Here is a 19,758-nt window from a genome sequence, read left to right as displayed (position 1 = left end):
ACCAAGAATATGATGACTATGTTCAGATGTTCAAATACCAAATATATACCTTTTTCAAGTAGTCAAGTCTGCATTAACCACACGAACTTGTGGCAAAACATGCAAATAAAAATGTGATAATATCTGCAGTGTTTTAAACTGATTGGCCTACACTAGACACAGTCTTCTTTATGGCCTTGTCTCACGAGTTTCAAACATCATTGTGGTGTTTGAACATCTTAACACCTGTTTTATTTTACACGTAGTCTTTCGCGACCAATATTATCCATAACAGGTTTTTGTCACGTAAACAAAACAAATTGGCATATTTTGTTCACGTGACAAACCTTACTATTTGGCTGTGTCAGGTGGTGGCTGGTTTAATGACACATTGATATTTGCGTGATCCTAAAAACATCTTATGGACCTCTTTTATAGCCAGAAAGGGTAGAAACCCATCCTTATTTTTCCTAACTCTAATTTTTTTTTATTACTCGCTTTTATTTAACTCACTCTGTCTGTTGTTGTCATTGTTGTTGTCGTATCCTCAAATCTTCTAACTCAATTTTAACCCAATTCCCAATGTGGTATCGACTGCAAACTTGGTATACTTATGTCATACTGATGACAATACTATATTCTATATAAAAAAGTTTTTTTTTAACATTCATTTTCATATGTAATGTTTCAGCTTGGGTCTAATTGTCCACGCTCAACTGGCGTCTGTAAATCACCACGGTCCCTTACGTCATGGCAAGCTTTGCGGCTACTTCCTGGAGTCGTGGAGTTCTGCCATTACGAGTCGGGTACATTTCATTAAAGCGTGTTTCAATTTTTTTTAAATATTACTAATTTTGGAGGAATTTACTGGCATGACACAACACATTTGGACACACGCACACACAGTAAACATAAGCCACACTGGTTATGAAAAGCAGGGCATAAGAAAGATGGGGAACGCGCTCGCTGCCCCAAAGCATAGGGGTGGTACCACCAAAAGGAGTACAGGTTGTGTCCGGCTACCTTCCAATCTGCAGTGGTTATGCCCCTTCATCCTCAGTCCCTGTCTCCCGACCCTCCATCTTGTTTAGCTAATTTCAGATTTTGTGGAGACCCATCTGGCCTCGAATCCCCCCTTCTTTCCCTTAAGCTTATGTCTCAGGTGCTCCACACCAAAATGTGCCATTGTTTCCGGGTGGGTGGTTCGTGGTTCTTCTTGTTAGTCAAAATAACATTCCTAGCTATGATATTGAAGGTTTAGAGGAGATCGTGTTGGTGTCTTCAGGCCACGGGAGGCCTTAATCCCCATGAGGGTCTGCTCTTGATGGGGCACAAGGGTCATTACATAAGCTTACTATCTCGCCGTGAAGCAGAAGGCGTGGAGATAATTCTGCACTGAGCCTGAAGGATATCTGGGGCAGTCTGAAGAAATGTTCATGCATTTCGCCCTGCTATCATTGGTTCAGTATTATAACTCATTTCTTCTTCTTGGTTCTTTCGGTAAAGTCACGTAGAAGGGAAGTAATAAAATAATAAAAATAAAACAATAAAATAATTCTCGACGAAATGCAGGTATGTGATTAGTACTAATCACATACCTGCATTTCCCTTAAATATGCTAAATTCCTCTTGATATACAAATTATTTTGTTAAGGCGCCCTTCCCCCCTTCCAACCCAGCTTAAATATATGCTCCAAGCGTGGTGTTGTTTCATTCAGACGCTGTCTCCCCGACAGACCTGGTCTTCACCTGAGGACGGCTGCTTGCGTTGTGGCCGAAACGTCGTGATAATTATTTTATTATGTTTTATTTTTATTATTTTATTACTTCCCTTGTACGTGACTTTACCGAAAGAACCAAGAAGATGAATCCTTGCAGTCACGAAAGCTTTAAATCGAAATTTAACTCATTTCTTATTAAATTAATACATATCATGTTGAGTGTTAAAAAAGATGACGCAAAAAATCGTGCGAAATCCAGATATTCCCCATGCTCTATCTGGTTTCCCGGTGACTTTCCACAGATATTCTTAATAGAAATAAGTAATAATTAAAAGTACTTTTTTTTAAACACGCTTTAATGAAATGTACCGTACTCGTAATGGCAAAACTCCAGGAAGTGGCCCCAAAGCTTGCCATAACGTAAGGGACCGTTGTGATTTACAGCCAACGTTAGTTGAGCATGGACAATTAGACCAAAGCTGAAACATAACATGAAAAATAATGTTTACAAATATTTTTTTTTATTTTCAATGATAGAATATATTATTGCCAACAGTATGACATAAGTATACCAAGTTTGCAGTCGATACCACATTGGGAAGTGGGTTAAAATTGAGTTACAGGATTTGAGGATATGACAACAACAGAGTGAGTTAAATCAAAGCGTTTAAAAAGCAAGACTGTGGATAAAATACATGTCCACGATAATGTATCTCACTTGCGCATGCTGCGCATGAGCAAAGTGAGGAGTGCGAGACGAGGTAAGATATTCTTCGTGTTGGTGTGCTCACGTGCATTGCACCCTTAAAGGGGTGATGATGCCTCGTAATTGACCATGCAGGAAAGCAGAATTTGATTACAATGCTGATGAGTAATGTTTAACGTGCAATAGTAATAGTAGTAAGGCTTTACGACCAATATTATCCATAAGAGGTTGTTTTTTGGGGGGCTAGATCGCGTAAATTATAAAAGTGTCGTTCATTTGTAAAATGTTGTGGGTTTTACTCCGCAACAGACACACACACACACTGGTGACTTCTGAACAAGTAACTAATTCGGCACGTTTTGTTTTCGTGACAAAAAAGCTGACTTTAATTGGCTGTTATATTCACGTGATCTAACCCGAATTAAAAAAAACCTCGACGACTGCTAAGTAATAATGTTTTTATTTCTATAAACAGTCGTCCCTCGGTTAGCAGTGACATCGGTTTACGGTCTTTTCGGTTTACCTTTCACCTCCCCAAGGACCCCCAAGGTTTGGACTGAATGTTACAAATGTTGACGAACGGTAACATGTTTCCGTTACATGTGCACGTGGTGGTGCTAAATTTGGCCATTCCGAACGCTCATAAGTGGGGGCTGAGCCACGCCCTCAGCCAATGAGTGACGCCCATTTATGAGCGAGTTTAGACCTCGCTTTGTTTACATTATACATTTTCGGTTTGAGCGGTGGAAACAGCTCTAATGCAGACCTCATTGATTTTTTAACTTATTTTTTAAGTGTATAAGTGAATTTATAGCGATTGCAATGGCTCCTGAAGTGAATTCGCAAAATAAAAAGAGTAGGAAAGTAATTCAGCCTCAAAACGAGGTAGGACATTATTAAGGTCAACTTGGTGACATTAACGATTTTCAAACGTGCAATTCCTATATTCCATTGACAGTTATTTCGATTAGCGATAGTTTTTGTGGAACGGATTTAAAAAAACATAGCATGGGACCTTTTTTTTAAGCAGAACCAGAGTATGAAAAAAATTCTACCGTTTCTGGAAATAACAAATCGGCAGTTGTGTTAAGATATTAAAAAAACAAATAGATACATTTTTGGTAGGCATCTACATTAACTACACGTACTTGTGGTGAACATGCAAACAAACGTGCACTGATAATATACGATTTGAGAAAAACATTAACCAAGGGACTGGTGTAACAAGAAAAAAAGCACTGCTCCAGATTGCCATTTGGGTCTCGGTTAAGCTGCTTGCGTGCTTGCAGACCTCAGGGCTCCACCTCCCAAAACTGCGACCGGTTTAATTTTCGTGTATGTCTCGTTGCATCTGTCCATGCGAAGCTGTACGATGTATGCAGTATCGACGAGGGAATCGTGATGCATGTCCACCGTGTCGTACAAAACTTCAGGTGTCATGTTGGCTGGAAGGGGATGTGGAAAAACATAAACACGCATTGTTGTTATTGTCGCATGCTTTGTATTTGGAGTTTGCATTGCTCTCTTTCTCAAAATGTGGAAATGTATTGTAGCAGACAAATACTCTAAACGCGTCTTGACGTTGATTATAAATGTTGGAGGGAAAACCCGGAAGACCCAGATAAAAATTCACGCGACCACAATGAGAACATGCAAACTCCAAATATATAGGCCATCAGACTGACACACAGAGCCAGTGACTCACACAGAGACCCATAGGCTCACACAGAGACCCATTGACTCACACAAGTCCTCACTACTAGCATACATGAGAATAGGTTTTCCCCTTTTTTCTGGCAACAAAACACCAAACTGAAAGCTTTTACAAGGAATCGTGTGTGCATTAACCACGATACTTGTGGTCAGAATGCAAACAAAAAACACTGCTAATATATGCATTGTTTTTGAAACTGATTGGTCCACACCAGAGAAAGCTTTCTTTTGAGCCTTGTCTCAAATGGTGTTAGACCAGAAGACGCCAAAAGGCGCACGCCTACTTCAACACTTACAGGTTGTGTTGGAGAGTAACCCCACAGTATTTACAATTCGTGCACGGTGACGTTTCTCTGGCGATTACAACAACAGCCAGCTTCATCAGGCGACAGCCACTCTTACTGGCAAAAACACCTTTCTTTACCTGTGGTGCGGTTTTGTCTCCACTTCATGTATCCGAAAGCAGCCACAGAGATCATCGAGATCAAAACAAAGCAAACGGATATTGCAGCGAGACTTCTCCTAAGGGCCCACTGGTGGGTGCAGGGGCAGGTGGAGGTCATGGCAGAATGGAGGCCTGTGGAGATATGAAAATCACGATTAACCCCTGCAACAGGAAGGTCAGGTAGAACGGTGGTCAGCGCACTTCGAGTCATCGCCGGTGGTGAGTTCGTATGGTTTGGTTCTATAAAATTTAAGCATTTGTGTTCGTGAAGAACACCGCGTGATGGAAAAATCGCGTTATAAAAAATAATACAGGGGGTTATAGCACAGACATGCAAAATAAGTAAACGCAGGCCGAACAAAGACCGAAGCGCATGGTTGGAAGCATCTTGAAGCATCCAGCAGCATCCCAATGCCTTATGATGATGATGATGATGCTACGCCGAGGCAGCCGTTACAACCACTTATTTCTAGTCGCTGTGATATAGTTCCATTCACCCAATTGCGTTATATCCAATTCACATCCGCGTTATAAAAAATACGTTTCCTCATACATTCAGCGCATTATATATCCAATTCACGTTATGAAAACTACGTGTTATAGGAGAACGGACTGTATTACGGTTGCATGTCAGTTCAACCTATAGCAGTCAATAAAAGTAGAACCACTTCGTAGAAATTAATCAGTGGTCATTCTTTACGGACAGCAACCTCCACTGTAGGAATGTGGAGTTGACACAATTTGGCTCAGAGCCACCGTCCCTGCATGTTTGAGCAGAGGGCACACAGAGCGATGTTTACAGGGAACATTACCACCCCGGTACATGCAGCGTATCCCCAGGTACTTTTGTTTTCATCACACATGATCGTTTTAGGATCACTTAATTGAGCTATCATTACGTGTGGCCAGGTCGCTTCTGAAAAAGAGCTATACAGCTCAGTGAGGCCTTACCTGGTAAAATAAAAAAAATAGTTTAGTTTTTTTAGTTTCATCTTGGGTCGAGTTGTTGAAGTAATCAGTGGATTTAGATTGCACTGGTTTGTAAAGTTTTATGTGTCATGTGGTAGGTTTAATCAATTCCAATTTAGGTCAACTCTAATCTTTTACACACACCCAAAACACCTTCCACAACCTCCACAGCTACCCAAAGCAGCCCCAAATCCTCCTATGTCTGGTACGGGAGAGGGGCGGGACCTACACAGAAGGGGGCTAGATCGCGTTAATATAAATACGTCGTTAAACCTGCTACCTCCCGACAGCCATTTGTAAGGTTTGTCACGTGATCAAAACATGCCAACACACCAGTGTGCTGTACTAGAAATTAATTGGCACGTTTTGTTTAAGTGGCAAACCTTACTAATTGGTTGTGTCATGTGGTGGCGGGTTTAACGACACATTTATATTTCTCTTCTTGGTTCTTTCGGTAAAGTCACGTAGAAGGTAAAAAAAAACATAATAAAATACAATTCTCACGACGTTTCAGCCACTACGCAAGCAGCCGTCCTCAGGTGAAGAACAGGGCTGTCGGAAACACAGCCCTGTCTTTCTTTCGGTAAAGTCAGTAAGAAGGGAAATAAAAAAATAAAATTAAACATAATAAAATAAAATTCTCACGACGTTTCGGCGTTGTGGCCGAAACGTCGTGAGAATTTGATTTTATGTTTTATTATTTTATTATTTCCCTTCTACGTGACTTTACCGAAAGAACCAAGAAGATGAATCCCTGCAGTCACGAAAGCTTTAAATCGCATTTATATTTACGTGATCTAACCCAAAAAAAACTATATTTGGATCATCTGTTACATAGGCTTTCTTTTTTAAAGCCACCGTTTTATGGATTTATGTGTTTAGTTTTTTCTTCAGTTTTTTGGTTATTTGTGCTTTTGCACCACTGTCAGTGTCAGCGCACCTCCGATTAGTGTGGGTTGGCTACAAATGGTGCGAAATCAGTTCAACAATAAATACGTACATCACCATCCTAATTTGTTTAGAAATGCTATATTGTGATGTCACCAGATGCCTCAATGCATTTGAAGTTCGTTTAATACGGATGCCTGGGGAATTGATAGTTTAACTTCATATGGCCATGACGGAAATGTATTGGCTGATTTGCAATGGCATATCCACAACATCTTGTGGAAATATCATTTACGCCTTAGTCTGTTCCATTCGTCCGTAAATTACTTTTGATGAATAACGGATCATACGAGGTTTTTATTTTTCTCTACCCATATTTGGACAAACCGATCACTGCTTCTTCCTTCGTGGCCAACGGCGATGACAACTCAAATCCTAAGACAGAGACTACCTGCTTACCCAAGTATGTGCACTCTGTTGACAGAACAATCTTCATGAACACTGCTCTTTTTCTTTAACAAACTCTGTATCACTTTGGCCTTGTCATACCAAAATTAACACGTTGACAGTGGTGAACATTGCCCGCAATATTGTCCAGGAATATCATTAATTTGTGGAGTGCCGGAGTGTGAGGACAGACTTCTGCCCACGACGTCGCCTTACCTTCCTGGATGTCCAAGTAGGTTCCGTGATTGTCAGAGTGAACCAAATTGTTGCTTTGCTTTGTGGGCCGCTCGAGGATGTCACAGTAGTAGACGTTTTTGTCGCCAGGCCTCAGGTCGCTGATGCTGATGTTAGCCTGGCCCTTTCGAAGGTCACCCACGAGCCCCAGCCGGTCCGTGAAAGTCCCCTCAGTGAAGTTCGTCTCGCTCGTGAATATGATCGTACTCATGCGACTCACCCTCCACTGCACATAGACCTGATTCGTCCGATTAGTCAGCGAGAAGACGCAGGGCAGCATTACAGTGCCACCTTCCATGCCTATGACGGCCCTCTTGGTGTACACTGATGCTCTGCTACCGAATTTGGAGCACTGGAAGCTCACGTCTGCCTCAAAGGGGGCAGCAACAACTGGAAGTGGAAACAGAGGAACGCATTCGAGGTCATCACTTTAACACGTACGCCAATTCTTCATCGTAAGTTTTTGGAATAGATCGCGTAAATTTCAATATATTGTTAACCCGCCATCACCCGACATGGCCAATCAGTAAGGTTTGTCACATAAACAAAACGTGCCAATTATTTACGAGCTCAGCACCAACCCACAACATTTACAATTCGAGTACCCTCACGTTTCACCAGTAATTACAATAACCAGCCTCATCAGGCAATAGCAAGAATTCTGGGGGAATCCTCCCCCTGTTTCGATCTTAAATAGAACGAGGTGAATGTGATGTCATCACTTGTGAGACAATTAGGAGAGGGGCGGGTTAATGTATACAGATACATTGAAATTAATATTCTATTGGTTGAGTTATTATTTATAAGCCACTTCGTTGCGCTATCATTTATGATAGCCAAGTCGCTGCTGAAAAAGAGCTGCACTGCTCAGTGGACCTTACCTGATAAAATAACAATCTAGTTTAGTTTTAGATCTGGTTTGAACAAAAACGGTTACCACATCCCGTGCTTTTACATGCGCTTCTGTAGCCGTCTGGAACGTCCTTACATTCTATATTAGGAAGCTGCTGGAGCTATGCACTTTTAAATAATCCAGATTTTAAACTAATTTCTTCACAGAGCTGTGTTTTGTGTTGAGTTTGTTGTCCTTTCCCTGTACCTCCGATTCGCACGGTTGGCTATGTACGTAGTGAAAGAAGTTCAACATACATGAGCACACGTAGACATTGGTTGTAATTTTCTTTCCCAACAAAACAAATACTGTATAATTAATGTAAAGGGGTCATTGTGGTCAGGGATACGGATGCCACAACACCTCAGCATCACCTTTACAGTTGACCACGGGTTTCCATTGCTCGAAAACCTCTGGGTGCCACTCTCAACTAAAACTATTAAACATTTTTTTTTACAAGGTAAGGCCCACTACTGAGATATATAGCTATTTACTCTTTGGTTCTTTCGGTAAAGTCACGTAGGTATAAAATAACATAAATAACGACGTTTCGATCGCAACACAAGCGGTCGTCCTCAGGCGGAAAAAATGAATCTTGTTCAGCAATTCCACTGCTGGATTATATGGGTTCTAAATGAGGAGGTAAAACCCGTAGGATCCAGAGAAAAAATCCACGGGGTTAATGTAGTCATATAAAATACAATGGGTGTCTATTATTGGCTGGGTTATTCACAGTTAATCAACATACACTATGTACGTACATCCCACATGCGCATGATGTATGTACACTCTGTATTTACATCATCTATATACGTTAGGTATGTGCATTATATAAATGTGGTATGCATATGCATAATGTATATACATAACTATGGTCTGGTGTGTGTACGGAGCCAACTCTCTACCTTTCGCCTACAGAGGGTTCTCTACACAGCTCCATCACCCGTGTGGTGTTCCACAGGATCTTTTTTTCTCAATAACCTGATGGGGCCTTCAGTGTAGCAAGCAGCTCTTCTTTATGGACATTATGGGTATTCCACTCACAGATTCCTCACTTCTACAGGAGTGTCTTATAGACCTGGGGTTTCCTTGTCACTGCCCGACTGAATAAACCCTGGTCAGCATCAGAATGAACTCACGAGCCGCTGTTGTGGAACCCGAACATGGCACTACCCTCTCTTGTGAGCCCTGCCATGGATAAATGCATGCTAGACGCACGTCTCATGAGGGTGGGCGATTTAGTGAAACCAGGCAACGGAGGGGCAGTGGCTTGTCCCTACCGAGATAGCTGCAAAGCTTGTGAATGAAGTGCGAAGGTCTTTCTCAACAGCAGTGGGGAGTGCACCTGCTGTGAATGCTGGTGATGAGTCAGCTAGCGGTGGCTCAGTGCCACTAAAACTGAATGTCGTCGCAGCAAGGAAGCACTCAATCTCCTTTTCACAGCAGCTCTGGGTACACACTTCAGGGAATTACCAGGCGGGGTGCTTCTCAAATGTAGAGCGGAGGAAGCTGTATGCCCAAATTCGTTGTGTCTGTGTATTTATGTGCATATTATGTATGTTCTTTATGTTTGTACATTTTGTATGCACGTTATGTGTGTTATCTGACCCCACAAAAAAACTAAATAATCTGCCAATCACATTTGCCGCAAAAGTCCACGCGGTCACATCGTCACATTTAAACCGTCGCGAGACGCACACGCGCCTGAATCCGTGCGGGCTCTCGAGCCGTGCGGTGCCATGCAAGTGGGTAGGGGAGCCGTGCGGTAACTACTCACCACCCTGCGCCCCGCTCACCCACAGCCCCAGCACCACCATGCACGCGGCCAGATGCCCCATTTCCGCTTGCCTCAGCAGTCTGCTATCAGTGGCCGCCTGCAGGTCTCCCTTTTAAACCCGGGGGGTGGGGAAATCGGACACGTAGACAATCACGGGAGGCGTGGCGACGTAAAATGTCATGTAGGTGGGCGGTGGTGGCTATGTACGCGTGGGTGCCCCGGTGGCTAGAAGATGTTATCTGCCTCGCCTCGTATGCAGGAGGTCGTGGGTTCGATCTAGAACCTGACGCCTGTTGTATATTTGGAGTTCGTGTCTCTCTTTTTCTCCATGGTCGAGTGGATTTTTCTCCAGGTCCTCAGATTTTTCTCCTCCACATTTAGAACCAACATCACGCATTTAGAGTATTTGGCTGCTAAACAAATGTCCACACGATAATAAGTCCACTTAATTGTGCCATCATTTGTGTGTGACCAGGTCGCTTCTAAAAAGAAAAAGCTACATAGCTCAATGGGCCTTACCTTGTAAACTATATTTTTTTTAAAATAGTTTTTGGGTTATATATATGGGATCTTTTTGCCAGTAACAAAAATTATTAGAAATAAGATTAGGTTTCACCCTTCTCTGGCACTAAAACAGGAGTTATGTTAAGATGTTCATACACCACATAGATGATACCTTTTACAAGGCATCAATGGTTTATGCAGACTATATGCCTTGCAAAAGGTATCTTTGTGGTGTTTAAACATGTTAGCACAACTTGTGTTATATTATTGCCAAAATGGTCAAAGTCTATTCTTATTTTCATATTTTTTTACGAGAGAGCAAGTGAGAGAGACGCGTTCATGCAGAACTCCTAGTCTAACCTCTAAAACTTTATTTTAGTCACCTTTTTTTGCGATTTGTTTTTACCGATATAAGTTTCTTGCTTTATACATGTGTAATGTAGTAACTCGGCGGGAGACGACTTCACGGGTAACACACTCTTTATTTTACCAAACTCGTTCACAGGTGACTAACACCCACTTAGTATCTCGGGTGACAAACACCCACTTAGTATCTCGGGTGACAAACACCCACTTAGTATCTCGGGTGACAAACACCCACTTAGCTACCCTGGCGACTAACGCCCACTGAGCTACTCGGGTGACCAACACCCACTTAGCTACCCTGGCGACTAACGCCCACTGAGCTACTCGGGTGACCAACACCCACTTAGCTACTCGGCGACTAACGCCCACTGAGCTACTCGGGTGACCAACACCCACTTAGCTACTCGGCGACTAACGCCCCTGAGCTACTCGGGTGACCAACACCCACTTAGCTACCCTGGCGACTAACGCCCACTGAGCTACTCGGGACACTCCCTGCCCGGGGTGTCCGTCTTGACTGTGGGTCCCCAGCCCGACCCACGTGGGCGTCGGACCCCGGGTCCCACAGTCTCGCCTCCAAGCCACACAGGGCCCCGGTCCCTACAAGGACGGCGGGACTAGGGGTCTCGGGGCACTAGGTCTTCAGCTCCGTCTTCTGGTCTTCAACTGGGTAACTCTCCCCGAGTGCTCTCGCGCGTCCCCCTTTATACCCCACCTGCGGACGTCGCTGCGAGCACCCATCCTATTCGACCAATCACTGGGCGCTGGCTACGATCCTGTTTTCCCACATCTCAGCGTGCCTCAGCACCCACGCCGCGCCGCCCCGTCATCTGTCACTCCCGGCGCGCGCGTCCACACCACGCCCACAACGCGTGCCCAACCCCGCACCCCGCGCCGCCCCGTGATCCATCACTGTCACAGTCGGCGCACGTCAACACCACCACTACACATGTAATAAAGGACTCTTTCACTGTGTCTGTCTCCGTTGTCCTTTATTTGGGTTCTTACAACTTGTCCCACACGGCCCTCGCTCAGAGCCTCCCCGCTTGGCAGCTCGACAGCTGCCGTCGCTCCCGTAGCCTTTCTCCACTCCGATGCAGCTCCGCTGCAGGCTTCCTTGTGCAGTCTTTCAGCTGCTCTCGCGGCAGCTCCACCGCTGCTCTCCGTTCCACCCGTGCCCGGTCACCGCTGGCCGACGGTGCCGAGTCTCACCGCGTGGCGATCTCGCCACTCTCCACCCTCTGCCCTGCGTGGCCTCACCCTGTCTTTATTCCCACACTCTCCTCCCGTCTCTTCCGGTTCTCTCCCTTAAGAGCTTACCCCTCTCTCACACGTGACCTAACCCCTCCCCCCATGACGTCATATCCGCGAGGCCGTTTACGCCCGCATTACACCACCCTCCCCCGTGGAGAAAATTCCAGCCGTCCTCGGCTGAACAACAACAACAACAAGTAATGCGAGCGACCACAACCATCATACATGCGAGGACAACGAAGCATACAATAAATATAACAATAACAACAAGAACACGAACAGTATAAATCAACGAAACGTAAGGGACTTAGACCGCGTGCGGGTCGCCGGCCCGTCCCGGACGGGCGGCGGTCCCCCTGCAGACCGGGAACGCGATGGGGTTTTAAGAGCGACAGGATCAAGTCTTCCTGTCGCTATTGGAGGCCCGCCAACGTCCCTGTCCCATATCCCTGAAGGCCCAGAGTCCGGGGTGTCCCGCAATCGTGTCTGCGGCGGGGTCGGAAGGGCGGTGGGGCTCGGTGTCCCCGCAGCCGTGGTAGGCACACCCCGAGCAGAGTCCCCTGTCTCCTGCAGTGTCACGGCCGGCTTGTCTGTAAAAGGCACGACATGCGCTCTTGCAGGGTCAATAGGCACAGGCAAGGGTGTGTCGGTAGCAACAGACCCCGGCAAGGCAACATCAGGAGATGACGCATCCGTTCGAGGGGCCACATATGGTTTCAAGCGAGACGTGTGAACGTACCAACGCCGAGATCCAAACCGAACGCGTGCAGACTGTGGGTTGGGAACCTCGATGAGGTCGAACAGGCCCTTGCCATGGTTTATGTAATTTAGGGGAGGTCCCTGGCCGCACCTGTGGGCAATGCAGCCAGGCAATGTCCCCCACCTTCCAGGGGCACTTCCCCTTAGAGCGTCGAGCGCACCGTTCGTTCCGGGCCTGAGCTTTGGCCGTAGCCATGCGGGCCTCTTCCCGCGCCTCAGTGACACGGCGAACGGTGTCCTGAATGTAATCAGGAATAGGCTTAGTAGGTCCCCTCACTCCTGTTCCCAACTGCACATCCATCGGCGGCACGTTTTCGCGACCGTACATAAGGAAAAACGGCGAATATCCTGTAGACACATGCGGCGTCATCCGGTATGCCGAGAGTACCCCAGGGATATGCAAATCCCAATCTGATTGTTTTTCACTCACCGTGTGACACAGCATGGCAGACAAAGTCCGATTTAGCCGTTCAACCATACCATCCGTCAGTGGGTGGTAGGGAGATGTCCGTATCTTTTTAGTTCCCAGAGCCGCGCACACTTCCCCCAACAATTTAGAAGAAAAATTTCGGCCTTGATCTGTGAGGAGCCTCTCCGGCGCCCCCTTGTCCATAACGTACCCAAATAGAAAGGCGTCTGTAATGGACACCGCCGAATGGTCGGGCAAGGGCCAGGCCATCGGCCAGCGGGAGAGGTACTCCACCCCAACTAGCAAGTATTTATTACCTTTAGCGGATGGCGGGAAGGGTCCCAACATATCTAACGCCACCAGTTCATTAACTCGAGACACCTGAATAGACTGTATCGGCGGCACATGGGTGTTTAGGCGGCTTCCGCCGGGCACAATCGGGAAATGCGCGAACGTGACTGACGACATCTGTTGTCATGCCGTGCCAAAAGTAATCTCGCTGCAACGTCAATAGGGTCTTCTGCACCCCCAGATGTAAGAGCGTGTCGCAATGCAGAGTCCTAATCAATTCGTACCGCAAGGAAGCCGGTACAACAAGACGCCAGCGTTCCTGTAATCCTTCCCTCCACATCAGCAGACCATCGTGGACAGCGGTTTCCGGCGTACCCCCAGAACCCGGTCCCCCACTCTCCTTTGCAGCCCGACTCCGTAAGGTCCCCAATGATTCGTCCAGCATTTGTTCCCGAATCCACACAGCCCTTGGAAGATTCAAAACCCCATCAGCCGGTCCCGGCCCCATTGGAGCCTCAGGCACCTCGACCGCCAATGCAACAGGCTGAGGGGGATGCTGGATCGGCGCACACCTATGCGTCCCAGACGCGCACGCGCAAGGGGATTGCTGCGGCAACCTAGAGAGCGCGTTCGCATTCGCGTGACGCACCCCCTTCCGATGATGAATTTGAAAGGAAAATTCTTGCAGCGTGTCCAACCACCGCGCCAGCTGGCCGGATGGTTGGTCCACCTTGAGCGCATACTGCAAGGCCGCATGATCCGTGCGCACAATAAACGAACGGCCGTAGAGATACGGTCGAAATTGGCGGAGAAAGTAAACAATAGCCAAAAGTTCTCGGTGAGTGACGCAGTAGCGGGTTTCTGCGGGAGACAAAACCCGGCTACCGTACGCCACCACGCGCTCCACACCGCCTTTGGACTGAGACAACACGGCCCCAATGCCCGTGTCACTCGCGTCCGTATCCAGAATGAAGGGGTGATCAAAATCTGGATAATCCAACGTCGGCGCCGTAGCCAACTGATCGCGCAGGCCTTGAAACGCCGCCTCTTCTGGCGGTCCCCAAGCAAATTTCCGTCCTTTACCCGTAAGGAGGTGCAAAGGCCTCGTGACCGTCGCAAAATTTGGAACAAACCTACGATAATACGAGGCAAACCCCAAAAACCGACGCACATCCCCCACCGTGGCCGGGGTTGGCCAGTCACGGACGCACGCCGTCTTGTCCGGATCCGTGGCAACCCCGTCTGCACTAACGATATGTCCCAAATAGCGCACGGATCGTTGCAGTAGGTGACATTTCTTAGGTTTAAATTTCAAGTTAGCGGAACGCATCCTGGCGAACACCGCCTCCAACCTTAGTAAATGTTCATCAAATGTGCTGCTGAAGACGATAATATCGTCTAAATATATCAGACATGTCTCCCACTGCAACCCCGTTAATACCAGTTCCATCAACCTCTGAAATGTGGCGGGGGCAGCATTCAACCCCATCGGAAGACAATTAAATTGAAATAACCCCTGCGGCGTACGGAAAGCAGTCTTTTCCCGCGAGGACTCATCGAGGGGAAGCTGCCAGAATCCCGAAGAGAGATCCAGCGTCGAAAATAACTTAGCCCCCGACAAGGCATCGAGGGAATCGTCCATAAGCGGCAGGGGGTACGCATCTGCCACGGACACTTTATTCAATTTCCGAAAATCAACACAAAATTGCAATTTCCCGTCTTTCTTTTTAACCAAGACAACAGGCGCGCCCCATGGGCTGTTAGATGGAGATATTATGTCCGCAGCCAACATGTCATCCACTGCCTCTCGAACATGATCTCGCTCCGCCGGACTCATCCGATGCGAGTTCAACCGAATAGGGGCAGCGTCCCCTGTGTCAATATGATGGGAAAGCAATGAGGTGTGTCCCAAGTCCAGATCGTCAGAGCTAAACACGTCAGAATAACTCAACAATAACTTACGAAGCGCGCAACGTTGGTCCCCGGAAAGGGAAGGATTTTCCCCGCACAATTCGGCGATCCAGCGATTATCTGCGGCCCCAGGGCCCGAAACACCGGCAACCATGACCTGGCTGCCCAGATAATCCTGGGCCGTAAACGCCGTAGTGGCATGTGCCACAACCGTACCAGCTGGCACACACACGTTTTCGGTACTCCCATTAAGCACCTGCAAAAATGGCTGCTGGTCCGGCCGGACAATAGTTTGCGCCCCGACGAGCGCTGATCCGCCCGTTATGGTGGCGGACGGCGACAACAAAACCCCAAGTGCTCCTTCACGACCAGGCACAGGTTTCTGATATCACAAAGGGATAAGCATCTGTGAGCCAGGTGGAATGTCAACAGATACCTCGGACAGCGCCTGCACCTGGCCGACCGGAGCAGGTCGCCCCCAGGGCGACAGCAGAAATGTAATTTTACGACCCCCCGGTAATTCGATACAGTTTTCATTGATTCTAATTAGAATGGGCATTTTGGCCAGAAAATCAGTTCCCAACAAACAAGGAACCGCAAGGGACCTCGAAATTAACACAATTCCCGAGGCCGACACTCCCCCGATAGATATATTGGCGTCCACCTGGCCCACAATGCCCATACTACCCCCGTTCGCCGCAACGCAGGAATCGTAAACCGGACACACGGCCTCCGGTGGGATGCCCAACAGATGGAAAATGACATCCGATATAATGGTCGCGGACGCCCTGGAGTCCACCAAAATGCGCATGTCAACCCCCTGTATAGAACCAAGTACAGTGGACAAACCCGTAGCGGCCGCGACGACCCGCCGTGCCAATTTACGCCACTGCGTTACCGAGCGACATGGCCCAGTCGATGGGCTCCCGTTATTAACAACACCCGGATCGCGCGACAATGGTGATGAATGAGGTGTCAAGCCTTGCCGGGTGTCTGGTGCGCACCGACTTGCCTGTCCTGGAGGATCCTTCCGCGGCACGTCAGCTGTCGAGGCCTCCTGCTGGGGCGGACCTGGGATACGGGCAAAGCAGTCCCTGGCGTAATGGCCCTTAAGACCGCAGCGGAAGCAGTCGATGTCGTTGCGCCGCGCCGCAGTCCCCCCGTCCCGACGCTCCCGCGTCGGCGGCGCAGATCATGGCCCCGGTCTACTGCGGGCCGACCACTGAGCAGAGGCGGCTGTCAGCTCCTGCGGGCCCCCCCCGTCAGGAACGTACACCGCCTTCTTGGGATCCCAACCCACAGCACCTCCCTTGATGATGGGCCCCCCCGTCCACGCCGTGACTTGCTTCCAGCGGCGTAGATTGAACTGGGCATCCAGACATTTAGCGGCCGCCCGGGATGTCAGTTTTTCGTGGCCACACACCGGCATAGGGATCCCCAAATCCCGGGACAGCTCGAGCATTTTTCCCAAAATGAGGGGTTCGAGTAGGTCAGGCTCCGTCTCCGGGTATGCGGCCATGGCTAACTCCAAGACAGCACCCCTGTATGCCACCGGCGACTCCTCTGGTGCTCGCTGGCGTTGAACAAACCGGCGATGAGCATCATCTGGTGGCTCGTATGCATCTGCCATCTCGTCGAAAACTCCTCTCAACGTTTTCTTCTTCTCGGCCTTTATAGAATGGAAGAATCGCACCGACTCGTCGTCGAGAAGAGTTGGTAGAACCTCCAATGCCTCAGCGTCAGTCCACCTGGCGGAGCGCACCGCCGCCAAAAATCTGCAGGCGAAAGCACTCCAATCGCCACCGATGGAGAATTCTTTAACGGTTGTCAGATGACGACTGCGACTCCTTGTTGCGCCGTCCTCAGCAGATGACTCATCACGCGGCATATTCAAAATGGCGTCGCATCGCAACGTGTCCAAGATGGCGGCTCCCCGCCGCGGAGAGCGCAAGATGGCGGCTTCCCGCCGTTCTACCCCTGCCACGCCCAAGATGGTGTCTTCATGCCGCGTGGCAGATGGCGCTGACAGCGCAGGCAAGGCGGCGGCCTGCAGATCACCACCGGCCCTCCCCGACGCCGTCCTCGGCGTGACGAGCTCGCACAATTGCGCTAGCACGATTTTCAAGGTCTCCAGCTGCGCCACCATCTGTCTCCATCGTAAGTCCGCGTCCTCCGGCGTGGACGGGTCCACCGACGCGGCGACATCTTGTACTCCCGGACCCGTACTCGTTCCCGCACGGATCTCCTCCTCCATCGCAGGCAGGTCCACCGCCTGAGGAAGGTCGTCATCGTCGGACGATGTAGCAGATGATGGCGCAGGAATATTCTTTCTTCTGAGCTGTTTTGACATTCCGTTTCACTTCTGACACCAGTGTAATAAAGGACTCTTTCACTGTGTCTGTCTCCGTTGTCCTTTATTTGGGTTCTTACAACTTGTCCCACACGGCCCTCGCTCAGAGCCTCCCCGCTTGGCAGCTCGACAGCTGCCGTCGCTCCCGTAGCCTTTCTCCACTCCGATGCAGCTCCGCTGCAGGCTTCCTTGTGCAGTCTTTCAGCTGCTCTCGCGGCAGCTCCACCGCTGCTCTCCGTTCCACCCGTGCCCGGTCACCGCTGGCCGACGGTGCCGAGTCTCACCGCGTGGCGATCTCGCCACTCTCCACCCTCTGCCCTGCGTGGCCTCACCCTGTCCTTATTCCCACTCTCCTCCCGTCTCTTCCGGTTCTCTCCCTTAAGAGCTTACCCCTCTCTCCCACGTGACCTAACCCCTCCCCCCGTGACGTCATATCCGCTCACCATTCACCCTCACCACTCACCCTGACCACTCACTAATCACCACTCACAACCGCCACTCACAACCGCCACTCACCCTTACTACTCACCACTCATCCTCACCAATCACACCCTCACCAATCACCACTCACCCTCACCAATCACACCCTCACCAATCACCACTCACCCTCACCACTCACCCTCACCACTCAGGCTCACCACTCACCCTCACCACTCACCCTTACTACTCACCTCTCATCCTCACCAATCACACCCTCACCAATCACCACTCACCCTCACTGGGTTTTCCTCCCCACATTTAAAATCAACGTCAAGCGTTTCGAGTATTTGGCTGCTAAATTGTCCACATGATAAGCCACTTCGTTGAGCTATCATTTGATGATGGCCAGGTCGCTTCAGACAAAAGAGCTACATTGCTCAGTTGTCCTTACCTGGTAAAGTAAAAAAGTAGTTCATAGTTAAGCAGGGAAACAAAATATATATTGTACATGCAGTCAACGACTTACGAACACCCGACTGACGAATGGGGCTCGGAACCTATTCTAGATTGAAAACTCATTTTTTATTACTGCCCCTTGTGTTTAGTTTTGTTGTCCTTATAAAACCCAAATCAAAAATTATATCTCACGACGTTTCGATCGCAAGACAAGCGGGTAGTCCTCAGGCGGAAAAAAATAATCCAGCAGTGGAACTGCTGAACCATGTATCGATGGTTCTGGCTGTGTGATGGGCTGTGTGTCTCACTGGCACGACCACCGTTGCGGTGGTTCTCTTGCGTTAACTTGATAATCCCCATAATCTCTCTGCCTAATCTCTCCCAACAACATAGTGTTAATCTCCCATTAACACCGCTGTTGTGCGCATATGCGGGGACGATACTCTAATGGCGATGGAAGCTCATTTCATGCTAATCTCTCTCCCTAATATCTCTTTCCCTAATCTCCCCCATTAACACAACTGACGTGCTTGCGTGCGGGGATGGAATTCTTTTCCAGCTCAGACCCCGCCTGCTTGCCCTTCGCCACATATATAACCTCTTGTAACAGCTCTCTCGCTGTTTCTTCCTGGTTCATCAGCTCCACTGCTGGATAATTTTTTTCCGCCTGAGGACGGACCGCTTGTGTTGCGATCGATACGTCGTATATATATTTTCCTACTTACGTGACTTTACCGAAAGAACCAAAGAGTATGGATTCCTGCAGTCACGAAAGCTTTAAATGAAGATTTCCAATCTACTAGACACTACTATACACTACACTTTCTATGTACTTATACATTACTATACACTGCACTACTGTACACCAGAGGTGTGGACTCGAGTCATGTGACTTGGACTCGAGTCAGACTCGAGTCATGAATTTGATGACTTGCGACTCGACTTGGACTTGCATAACAATGACTTTGTCCCACCTATGAGATGTGGACTCGAGTTATGTGACTTGGACTCGAGTCAGACTCGAGTCATGAATTTGATGACTTGCGACTCGACTTGGACTTGCATAACAATGACTTTGTCCCACCTCTGCTGTACACTACACTATACACTACTCTACAATACATTATACACTACACTATTGACTACACCAGGCATTCGAAGATTGAGTCGTAGTGATTCCTTCCGTTGTTGAATCGAAGGCGCCGATTAGCGCTGTTGACTTCATTGCGACGCAGTCACGGGTGGTAATCGAACTAAAAATGAAGAA

The 19,758-nt window shown here is 48.2% G+C and overlaps 1 protein-coding gene across 1 annotated transcript; it reads right to left on the bottom strand.

Moving 5' to 3' along the window:
* Positions 1 to 2,204: 2,204 nt before the first annotated feature.
* On the bottom strand, positions 2,205 to 9,892 carry LOC144737616 (myelin protein zero-like protein 3). The gene is made up of 4 exons (XM_078620379.1): positions 9,772 to 9,892; positions 7,085 to 7,492; positions 4,544 to 4,696; positions 2,205 to 3,851 (listed from the first exon to the last, which is right to left on the bottom strand). The coding sequence occupies exons 1-4, from the start codon at positions 9,830 to 9,832 to the stop codon at positions 3,673 to 3,675; spliced, it is 801 nt and encodes a 266-aa protein (XP_078476505.1). The 5' UTR covers positions 9,833 to 9,892; the 3' UTR covers positions 2,205 to 3,672.
* Between the last annotated feature and the right edge of the window lie 9,866 nt (positions 9,893 to 19,758).

The sequence above is a fragment of the Lampetra planeri genome, chromosome 72 (assembly GCF_965212315.1).
Source record: "Lampetra planeri chromosome 72, kcLamPlan1.2.h2, whole genome shotgun sequence".
NCBI lineage: Eukaryota > Metazoa > Chordata > Hyperoartia > Petromyzontiformes > Petromyzontidae > Lampetra > Lampetra planeri.
The sequence above is the reverse complement of the archived record's forward strand: the minus strand, read 5'-3'. Positions and strand labels throughout refer to the sequence as shown.